This window comes from Xiphophorus couchianus, chromosome 5 (genome assembly GCF_001444195.1).
Source record: "Xiphophorus couchianus chromosome 5, X_couchianus-1.0, whole genome shotgun sequence".
NCBI lineage: Eukaryota > Metazoa > Chordata > Actinopteri > Cyprinodontiformes > Poeciliidae > Xiphophorus > Xiphophorus couchianus.
Window position 1 is genome coordinate 5196494 of NC_040232.1, and position 11953 is coordinate 5208446.

The 11953-nt window shown below is 39.8% G+C and overlaps 1 protein-coding gene across 5 annotated transcripts in view; it reads right to left on the reverse strand.

Annotated features, from left to right (window-relative positions):
* znf827 (zinc finger protein 827) overlaps positions 1–11953 on the reverse strand; it is a 98924-nt gene that overhangs the window by 49729 nt on the left and 37242 nt on the right. For all 5 annotated transcript variants that reach the window (XM_028017901.1, XM_028017902.1, XM_028017900.1 and 2 more), the window contains exons 3-4: positions 6011–6183; positions 4797–5292 (exon numbers count right to left, since the gene is read on the reverse strand). In XM_028017901.1, coding sequence (XP_027873702.1) covers positions 4797–5292; positions 6011–6183 — 669 coding nt within the window. The remainder of the gene's footprint in view (positions 1–4796; positions 5293–6010; positions 6184–11953) is intronic.

An 11953-nucleotide genomic window follows, 5' to 3' on the forward strand; every position in this document is an offset into this window, starting at 1 on the left:
TTTCACACAGTAAAATTCAAGCACCTTTCAAGCCTTTTCAAGGTAAGTTCTCAAACCTTTCCAGCACCACACTTAAGAGTTAAAAACAATACAAAGGAATGAAAAAAAAAACCAGTTTCAATTCAGGATCAGAATATTGTACTCAAGAGTAAAACAGTATTTTGTAAAAAGACGACACAAGTACTGAGTGATAAGAAAAAAATTACTTCATATTTAAAAATGACATCAAACAGACCAAAATATAAAGTTATGGGGATATGCTGGTATCTTAAAACGCAAAATTAAAATAACTCATATAAATAATATAATTACAAAAAGAAACATTTTTCCTAACCAACTTCTTTCAATATAAAACTTAAAAAGCTCTAACAAAGACTGCAGGTGTGTGTTGTGTGCTTGGTGAATTTTTGGTTTATTACAAATTCAAACAAGTTGTGTTAAGGCAAATGACCTGCCTGCTAAAATTAAATACTAAAAAACAACATAAAATGAGAAATAAAAATAATTATTGAAAAAAAATTTCTCAGTAAGCTTTCTGGCATTTAGCAAATAGAAATCATTTTGGTAATGCAAACTAACATAAAACAAGAAAATCTTAGTCTGATGCAAGTTCAGACAGATAAAAAAAAAAAGTGTCTTTTTATTACGTCTATGAAAATATCTGGCTTCAACTGTAAATTACATTTTCCAAATGTAGACTTTTAATCAAACATTAGATTGCACTTTATTACAAAGCTATGCAGTTTGAGAATCAAGCATTTTCAAAACCTTGAAAACATCTAATGAAAATTCAAGCATTTTCAAGGATGTCAAGCATCCATATGAGCCCTGAGCAGCAGTATTTGTTGGAAAGCCACGTTTTCCTTTTTAATCCCCTTCGCACAATGTCCTGACTAAGATGTCCGCCGCTTGACACTGGACTGACATTGCGAGGAGCCACCTCGGCTCCTCCGGGAGCGGCCTGGCCTTGATTGTGCAGTCTGGTGGCGGAGTGCAGCTGGCACCCGGGGGGCGTCGCGTGAAGATGGGGCGCGTGAGATCGAGGGGGAGTTAACTAAGCCGTCCCAGTCCCCATGCATCCTGGAGGGGTCACAGGATGGCGCTCGGGGCGCTAATCATTTCAAATTATGAATTCCTTTTTAATTATGAATTATGCATAAATTTTTAATTAATCTAATGTTCCCAGGGTTTTTTTTTTCTTCACATACTCGCTCAAGATCTCAATCTAATTACACGCCATCAAGCGGGAGAGTGGCAGTTGTAGCTTCGACCCCCGCTCAAGACCTCGGTCAACCTTTCTCCATCAATCTCACAGTCGTCTCCAGACTCGTTCTTTTGATATTCTGCAACACGGAAAAATGCATCTAAAAAACAACCGGATCATTCTTCACCTGACAACAGCAGAGCTGGGAAAGTTTAAGAATGTTGCAACTTGATGGATGAATGGATGGATGGACTGAAGAATAGATGGACAGATTGATGTCCATATACAGTATCTATATATATATATCTATTTGATGGACAAATGAATGGACGAAAGGACGGATAGATTGACGACTAAATGGAAGGGGGATGGACGGATGGATGGACCAAAGAAAGGATGGATGAGAGCTAGGATGATTCATAGCCTTAAGAATGGATGGACAAATGGATGAATGAAATAATGGATGGATAAACAGATGGATTGACAAATGGATTCACGGACAGACGGATGGATTGCTGGATGGACAGACGGACGGACGAACAGATTGATGGATGAATGGATGAGTGACTGGATGGATAGTCAGACGGACGGACAGATTTTCATGTGCAGACAAAACTCTTCACTTGTCCGAACTGCAGGAGATCTGATCAGAAAATACAGGAAAGTTTATATGTTTATTATAATGCAGAGATTCTACCGACGGCCCTACAGCAAACATTTTTTTAATAAATCAGATCATTAATTAGGGCTGCACACCGTTACATAAAGTGGCTGATTTCCATCCCGTCCCATCCCACTGCTACTAATCACACATCACATGCTGGGAGGCTGATGGTGACTTGCACTTTACCCAACAAAAACAAAACATGCAGGCCTAAAAATTGACGTTAAGAGCCGCTGAGCCACAGACGCCACAGTTTTTAAATAGAAAAAAAACATCCATGAGTGGCTTAGATCCACAGCCAAGATCGTGTTTTCCCCTCCGCCTCACTCAGCAACAGCATGACAGAAGGAGAGACTGACTTAGATGTGTCTGGACCAGCCGTACTCAACATGAACTGACCACTCAGATGTGCCAAGTTTTAGACGGGTTTGAAGAACCAGATCTCCCCCTCCTGTGCTTATTCTAGTGTTGCTGTGGGCCGGCGGGGCGTTGCAGCTGCAATATTTGTACAGTTTTTATCATGTTGACACTTCTCTGGAAAGCTACCTGCTCCTATCTAGCTAAAGAGAGTGTCATTTCACAGGCAAATTAAGGTTTTGTTTTCTAAAAGTCTGATAAATATTTAATATTTACTCACAACAATAATGAAAAATATTCTAAAAAGCAAGGCAATGAGTGAACCTTGCTACACCTGAAGTCCTCCATTTCAAAAACAAATGCAACTCATAAAATGCAATCAGGTGTAAACACCTTTTATTATCTTTTTTTCCAAAGAACAATTTCAGATTTGCACCCCAAAACTCTGATTTCCTGATCTTTGATTACCTTCAAAATCAAATAGTAACACATCAGAACTGCAGCCCTGAACGAAACAATGAAGATTAGAAAAAAATGTCTCCCTTTTCTTATGATTAATGTTAAAACTACATTTACTTCATTAGTTCTTTAAAAGAAAACGATTACAGTAATTACCAACAACAGAGTACACTCTATTAGCTGTACGGATATATTTATCTGGACATAATATAAATTATCTGGCCTTTATCAGGTAATGATTTAGAGCTAACGCCTAAAAAAATGAAGCATTATATTCCCCTCTGTCATTACTGATTTAACAGAAACAAAGCCATTGTCCACCAGTTCGTTGAGTCTCTGGTTCAGGGGGAACAGTGCAGTATTCATCCTGGAACACCAATCAGCTCCTCTCCCTCAGTAGGTACTGGAGGATGCATTGGAGTTCATCCAACCAGTCTATATGTGTTTTATAGACTTGGAGATGTTCTGGTACCAGAACCCTTACTGATGGCTCTTAGGTTCCTCTACTGAGATTCTCAAAGCTTGGTCTACATTGCTGGCAGTAATTTGGTTTAGTTTCTGGTGAGAATTGAACTCTGCCAGGGTTGACTTTTGTCACTGATACTCTTTGTGACCTTTAAAGATGGCCAACTATACTTCCCTGATCAGGTTAGGATAGGTCAATGGGCTACACAAAATAAATTTAGCAAAATGTTTGCACAAAATTATTCTAAGATGATAAGATTTTAGTTTGCGCAACTCTGCCTATTTTGAGCTCCTTTCAGAATGAGCTGTTTTAGGTCACTTTCAGTCCAAATAATCTCCTGCTGGCCACGCCCCACACAACTCCGTGCTTAAACTCGCATGTGAAAATGGCTGCAAACAATTGCGCAATTATACAACCATACATCTTTGAAAAGCAGAAGTGGAGTCTCCTGCACAACCAACAAAAATGAAGCAAGTGGTTTCTGGATGGCAAGACAAAAAAAACCAAAAAACACTTGTCTCTTCCAGCAGCCATTGTACAACAGCAGTCTCATTTTTAAAGGATATTGTTCTAGAAGTCCTGTATCAAGTAACTTTAAAATCATGGAATTCAATCACTTGATAAATTAAAGACATACCAGAAGATAAGAAACTGAGTAAATGTAAATTTGCATTGTGTTGAGGAGTTACAGACAGGAACAATAACTTTTCTTCTATAACTAAGTTGTCCACTCCTGGGAAAGTTGTTAGAGCTCTCAAATATTTCCCACTTGTAAATCATCTTTCTCTCTTCCGAATAACCGACTGCAAATAATTTGAAAATTGCATTTTCATGTTGTCTTTACCTTTGTACAATAAATAACAAAACACAGGAACTGATGTGTTGTTTTGTGATATAGAAGTTAGATTTGTGGCAGGGTTTTCTGCAGGTTTCACTCAAATTTAAGACCTTTTTAAAACTATTATGAATGAAATTTAAGACATGTAACACAACAGAAATGTAAAAGAAAAAAGTTGTATTTTATATAGAAGAAGTTCTAAGTATTTTTGGACAGAATGCATGTAGCATCATATGAGATGACAACAGATCCAGTGACAAAGACAAATTTATTGCCACCAACCTGACAATAAATATATATGTGTTCATGATAGACGCAAAAACCTAGCCAACTAGTTAGCAATGGTATGCTACAAGTTAGTAAGCGATAGTCTCCACTGATTGCAACTCAAACATTTGTCTGACAGAAATGCCCCATGAGAAACATAAATAGCACAGAATGAGAAAAAAAATAGTCCTGCCACCACAAAATTTAAGACCTGTGATTAGCGTAAAGCCAACTTACACTTTGTCTCATGAATGTAAAACATTTCTACGCTTTAAATTTAGACATTAATTCAACACTTTTTAAGGACACCCTACAATAATTTCTACCCCGTGTAGAAATTTGTAGAATCTTTTTTCAAACATCTATTGTTGAGTTGTCATATTTTTGACACATCTTCAAGATAAATATTCTCAAAGTAGGTTTCAGTGCAAACTAGTAATAGGAATGTCATAGTAACCCACTAAATGTCCCAAAATGATACAGAAGTCATTTTTGTAATGTGTTTTTGTTATATTACAAAAGAAAAGAAACTTCAGCTCACCTGAAAGCTTCATAAGCAGGTCAGTCGCCGTTTTGGTAGTGATGTCGGGGCTAAAAAGTGAGGCTGTGGTCGGACCACTTGGACTGGATCTCATCCCAACTCCGATACCAACTCCAGGTAGGTCTAGGGAGTTAGTACTGCTGCCAGGTCGGTCTCTGCAAATGCTGAACGGAGAGAGCACTGACAGATCCCTCTCCTGAGGCTCCTCCTTGACGTGGACATGATTAGAAGATGCTTCGTTCGGAGGGGAGGTTTGCTGCTGGGCCTCGACCTGCAGCGGCGATGCCTCGTCCACTCTCAGGTCATTGGTGCCGCTGTCGCCCAGCAGGGATCCTTCGCCCTCCGTGTCGGTGGTGGGCTCTTCTTTCACCTTGACGTCGGTGCGAGGGAAGTGCTGGTGGCAGCGCATGTGAAGCTTCAGGCTGAAGTGTCGGGAGGAGGTAAAGGGACAAAGTTCACACTGAAATGTCTCGCCTCGATCCTGGTGCTGATGTACCTGGAAGAGGAAGACAGAATCAGGAAACTAGTTAATGGAAAGGAGCAGTTACTGCTCATTCTATATGTCAAAACTCCACAATTTTCTTTTTGTCCTCCTTGCTTTTTCAGCAAATTTTGTTAACATGGATGGATGGATGGATGGCTGGATGGATGGATGGATAGACTGCTGGTATGATGGATGGATTGAAAGATGGATTGATAGATATCCATCTAATAATGGATAGATTAATCCATCCTATGGATGGACGGATTAAATCATTGATTAATTGATGGATAAATGGGCAGATGGATGAATGAATGAATAACAGCTAAATGGATAAATTGTTGGGTGGGCTGATTAATGAATGGATGGACAAATGGATGGATGGATGAATGAATGAATAACAGCTAAATGGATAAATTGTTGGGTGGGCTGATTAATGAATGGATGGACAAATGGATGGATGGAAGAATGAGTGAACAGATTTATGGTTGGATAGATAAATGAACAGATGGATGGGTCTCTAAAAGGAATTTTAATTCTTCAAACATTTATTATTTGGCGCCTTGAAATGAAAACACAAAGAAATAAGAAATCACTCAAAACTTCAGCAGGTAGGGAAAAATTAGAACAATCAACGACAGCCATCAGATATTATACTGGAAAACATTTAAATAACCCTGGTGGCACCAATTTCAAATCATTTGAGATAAAAAAAAATAGAAGATCATCCAACCTTCATGTGAGACTTGAGATTGTCTTTGCGAGCACAGCGGAAGGGACACAGTGGACACTGATGGCTTTTCAAGCCTGTGTGAATGACCATGTGTCTCTTCCAGTAGCTCTTGCGTTTGATGACCAGTCCACATACAGGACATTGGAAAGGTTTGCCGCCATCCTCAGGAGAGCCTGAATGAAACAGAAGAACACTGTTGGTGTTTGCAATTGACATGCAAGTTTTACTACTGGAGAAATGCTATTTTATTTTTGCAAAGACATTCTAGTAACCAGAAGCGGAACCAAGAGGGTAAAGATGTTTAAAAGTCTTTAAAAACTGATTAATGTAGAAGCTCTCAGACTTAAAGATGCAGAAAAACCAAACCGTTAATGAAACCAATTCGTGGAAAAGAAAATCCTATATTCTGAAATAATTGTTTTTAACAAAACCGCTAGTGGCACAATCACCCGTAACAATGCAGGAATTAAGTTTCTAGGAACATCTAATTAGTAATCCATGACTTTCTATTTCCCCGGGGAATAAATGTGACGTGTCACAGAGACCCATTTCTCTCCCAATCCCCTCTGGCCACAGGGCTGGATGATGACCCAAGTTTATCTTGCCACCACACAAACAGAGAAGGATGATAAGGGAGGTAAAAAAAATAATAATAATTTCCGAAGATCCTGAAGCAAAAAACATCAACTTGGGGTCACCAAGTACCACCAACAACCACATCTACAGGTTGTTTGGGTGTCCTACCATCACAAACTTAATGAAGAAGTATTTGCTAACTGGATGAGAGATGAAGTTCACATTGCAGGTCTTGATGCTCAATTCTGAAATTTTGCACAGTGGTTCATGCTACTAATTAAATGCAACCACAATCAGACTTCTGTGTGAACAGTTTTCGACCCCAAAGTACTCTGCATTTTGCACTGCATGGCACACAGCAGCGCACTGTTTACCAAAGTAATGGATATCACCATTCATGGATCGATTTTAAAGTTGTTGATCGATGAGAGCAGACAGTGTCGCCACAAGACCGTAGCAAGACATGGATTAGCTTAGCACAGAGTTATTCTTTGCATTCACATTTACAGCATCTGGTTTCGTCTGGTGAAGAATTATGATGCATGTTTCACGTCACTGACTTAAAAGACGTACAAAATGCGACATTCGATCTGACTTGAAAATTTTTCTATGTGTATCAGATTTAGTACCACAAATGAAAGAGGCACAAATGTATAACTTGATTTGTGCCATAACTTCGGAAATGCTCATCATTCCTCTGTGTGGTAGTTCTCATAAAATTTATTCTCCCATTATTACAACAATATTCTTGTAATATTATGACTTTATTCTATTAAATAAAAAAAAAATCTTTGCCTTACCCTTATATTTGCCGTAGAGTTGACCTGAATTCAAAGTCCGAATTAATATAAGCTGTAAAACACGCTTGTCAAACAAGATGGCGGTCTTGGGCGTGCTGACATCACTCTGAACTATGCAATGGTGAAAAAAAAAATCCCAATTTTCCAAACAGTTCATCAAAGTCCCCGCTCCGAGTTTGACCTCATGGAGTATTGTAGGAGAAAATTGAGAAGGGTACCAATAGTTGTGGTTTTGTTATTTCTAATCAAATTAAATATGTATAATACAATTAAAAGTTGGGTCTTTCTCAAGGTTTTAAGTGTGAGATTTTGCTGCTTCAATAAAAGGTGAACGTATGAGAGATTTTTTACATTTCTTTATCAGATGTGCCAATAAATGAGGCCGGCGCAGTATGTAATGAAGTAGGAGAATGCGTCTGTACACCTCATGATGGGACGCATCTAGGGAAATGCCAGCTAGAAGCAAATGGAACAATGAGAGAGAGAAAACTCAGGCATGTTTTAGTGTCTCGATTATTGTTGTTGGCTTCATATCCGGCATCCATTACGGTTTAATTGGTCTTATTAGAAAGAGGCATGATTGCATTACAAATTCTACAAGGGGCCTGTCAGGATGGCTTCATAAGTATTCCAGCGCCGTTCCTTGAAAAACATCTGGTAATCAGTGTTTGGTGAAATTACTGCGCTCAGCCATTCATTGACCTGAGGTGTAAAACCTCGAGACTGCCTATTTGCAACAATAAACCGCCATCTGCGGCCCAACCTCTCCTCGAGAGAGAATCAGGATGCAAAAAAAAAGAGAAAGAAGCCCTGCTTTCTTAGATTTAAGGTGACTGCAGCAGAAATAACACAGGAGGAGGAAAGTTTGGGAGTTTGGTCCTCAACATGTTTGGAACCGTAGCATATCGGAGGAAGAAACAGTATGTTGTGTGACAAGGTTTTACAGCCGAACTGGTGAGGGATGACAGTAAAACAAGATACGAGAGTCGACAATCAAGGTCACATTTTTTCAGTCTGGCGACCAAATGACTACCTGCATTTTTACAGCGCTGCTCGACCTTGACGGCAGCCTGGGTTAGAGCAGACCCACCCCCACCCCATCCCTACACCCTTTTTAGCATGCAGATCACAGAATATTACATCGATTGCTTCATCTGTCTGAAGTCAATTTGATCCAGCCATTTTAGGTTTGGCGGGGTTGCGACACAATCCCTCAAAAGTGCCCATCAATCTCTCTGAAAGCATTCGGTTCTCCCTTAAGACTACTTAGAGTCCCGAGTGAGATCCTTGTGTGCGCCATTGTTTGGGTTATGTGTCTGCATCTGAGTGTATGCTTGCCAAGTATACTGCATGAGCAATACACACACACACAGAAAGAAAGAGAGAAAGGGGAAGAGAAGAGAGGGTAGGGGGAAAAAAAGTGTGCACGCATCTGTATCCAGTCAGTGGAAAGTATGATGTGTTTGGCCTTAAGTCTACTGTGCTGATGAGTGCAGAGGGCTCTGGTAAGAGGGGGGCTGCAGCCAGAAGGAGGCTGCTGAGATGGATATGGACTCCAGGGCGCCCCGCTGTGCCGAGCATACACTGACGACCCCCTTTTGGCAGCAGGCACATCCGAGCGCAAACGAACTGGTTTAGGGGAGGCAGCGAGGTCTCAGTCGGAACCCCCCGTTGCGCCTGCAGACCATTTCCCATACTGTAAGGCCAGCCAGGGCTGTTTTCTCTCGGTTGTGCTCTCTGCTCGGCTGACAGTTGAAGCTGAGGCTACACTGCTACTGCGGCGCCGTTGAAGTGAGAGCAAAACTATGACAAAACACGAGAAAACATGTCAGAGAAGTTCAGAGCTGTGCTTTCTCTGGGAAACGGATGACAGTTTTTGTAGGAGTAAAAAAGATTGTCATCGTCTTGAAGGTAAAGTCCATATTAGATGGAATCTATCATGAACAACACTTTTAAATATGTTAAATCAATGAACAGACCTAAGCAACTCAGACCAAATGATGCCGATATGTATTGCAAACACATTTCTTCTTACTAAATGTAATATTAATTATTCAGTCTTGACTTGAATCTGATAGAGATGGACCTAAAGATTAGGATGACAGCAAGGGCACCTTCCAACTCAAAGTCTTTGAGCTCATCACCACAAATAAATAATTTTAAAAAACTGAGGAACAATGCAAAAAATAAAATAAAAAAAACAAAACATTTTTTGCAAAACTTATTTGAATGATATCTCTATCATTTCCTATCAAATTTCAAATTCAAATCAGTAATGGATTCAAGGTGCTTAGGTTGATATGGTGAAGGACTGGAAGGTCATTTGTTATACCATAGAGACAATCTATAAGGCAGATTATATCCATTGCTATTCTATGCTCTTGCACAGACTATCTGGAACAGTAATTCCCAAAGTTGAGGTCACATTTATATAAATGCAGGGTCTTGAGATTCTCCTGAGACAATAACCTACATACTAAAAATAGCTATGAGAAAGCATGTGTGTCGTATAAATAGTTTAATAGACAATAAAAAAATAAGACTTGAATAAATAAAAGCAACATATCAGTCAATATATTGGGTGCTGTTGCTGACTGTGTTTCCACTGAACCACTTTTTTTACTGACTCAGTAGGAATGCTTGTCTGCTAAACCAAGAGTTGAGGTCAAGGACCTCTTACATTTTTATTCTGTGGGTCAGAAGGCAGAGAGTTTGGGAATCAATGATCTCGATCATTTCAACATATAAATATGCTTTGAGCTACGCTATTGCAGCTCTGGTTGTGTGTTCAGCAGCCACTAGCTGGTAAATTAACATTTAGCCCGATATATGGGGGATTTATTGTAGTACAGTTTGTCCATTTAACTCAGTATCAGCTTGGACTACAAGGACTGTAAATGAGGGTCAACTTACACTTTAACGTATTTAAGTAAGTGCACATGGCTTTTGTTTGGAACAGTATGACTGGTGTCTCTTTAATAAAATCAACACAGCAGGAAAACAGAGACAACTTCCTTCTGAACGTCACCATAAGAGTTTTAGTAATATAGACTGTGCAGTGCTGAGTATAAGCGCTAGTTTTAGCTTCCACTGAAAAGTGTATTTGTGTAGCAGAACTAAGATTTATGATTAGTGCTTTAGAGGTAACACAACTAACTTCTCAGTTACATTGGCTAACACGGCTAGTGGGCTTGATGTTTAAATAACGCCTGTGAAGAACTTGGATTTGTACAGTTACACCTCCAAGGGTGGGACTCACGCGCTTCTTTGTGGAACTACTTCAATGAAAACAACAGCCTCTCTATCATTCTGGATTTACTGCAGGCGTCTCCGCTCTGATGCACACTTCACCAGCTACGGTGGGAAAACCTAATGAGGTAGCACAGATTAACAGAATACTGGTGGAGCGGAGTTGTTCCTGACCCACATTTAGAGCATGGACATTGGTAAGTCAGAAACAGCCAGCAGACTTCCAAGTCAAAGCCAACAGGTCCCGTATGTTTGTTAGCTGAACACAACGTGTCACTGGAACCTTTCAACATGAACGAGGGCCCCTTTGCATTTGACAATTTCTAAAAAAAAAAAAAAAGTGACTTATAATCTAAAGTGACATAGTCCAGAAAATACTGGACAGATCTTTCACCAATAGCATTGTTCTGGCGAACTGCCAGGTAGCCACTCCCCTCTGCTGCACCTTTCTGCAGCTTCTCTGCTGGTTCGTGATGAGAACCAGGTGGACTCAATCTCCTAGCAATCAGAGAGTGCAGGTACTTTTGGTGTGACTGACCTGTCGCTCCTGTTTGAAGAAGTGCCACAGCAGGAGAAGCAAACAGTGCTGGTAGCACATGTAAATTCAGAACTGTGCAAAAGTTTTCTGCACTCTGTTAAGGACAGCCGGTAAGCATCACAATGCTGTTGCTCATTTTCTGAATCTCATTGGAGCAGCATGTGGACTCTGATTGATTGTTGTACTGAACAGTTTTAATATTCAAATCAAGCAAGTAACTTTTTAAAAAATAATAACAATAAAAATACACTTGGTGTTTATTGTTCATGGCAGAAAGTGAAAATGAATAAATGTTGAATAGAATTTTGACTAAAAATATATTTAACAAAATGTTGATAAATATGCTAATTTATTTATCGGTGTTGAATTTTACTATAAAATATTTGCTATTTATTATACTTTTGGAATAATTAGTTTAAAGGGGTGGAAATCTGTTTGATTATTTCACAGTGTATTTATCTTGTTCATCGGGGCCCCCCTTCCCTCCATTCAGGACATTTCATCCCAGCGCTGCGTGTCCCGAGGCCGAAACATCATCAGTGACCCCTCACACCCCCACCATGGACTGTTCTCCCTGCTGCCCTCTGGAAAGAGGTTCCGCAGCATCCGGTGTAGGTCCACCAGGTTCCGAAATAGCTTTTTCCCACTTGCCATCAGACTGCTGAACTCTTAACTGGACTGCACTCAAAATTCTGGTCTCCACTTCATACCTTGCACATGGACAGAGCTAAGTAACTCCATTTAACTGTCAGTCCTGCACTTTATATTTTATATTCATAT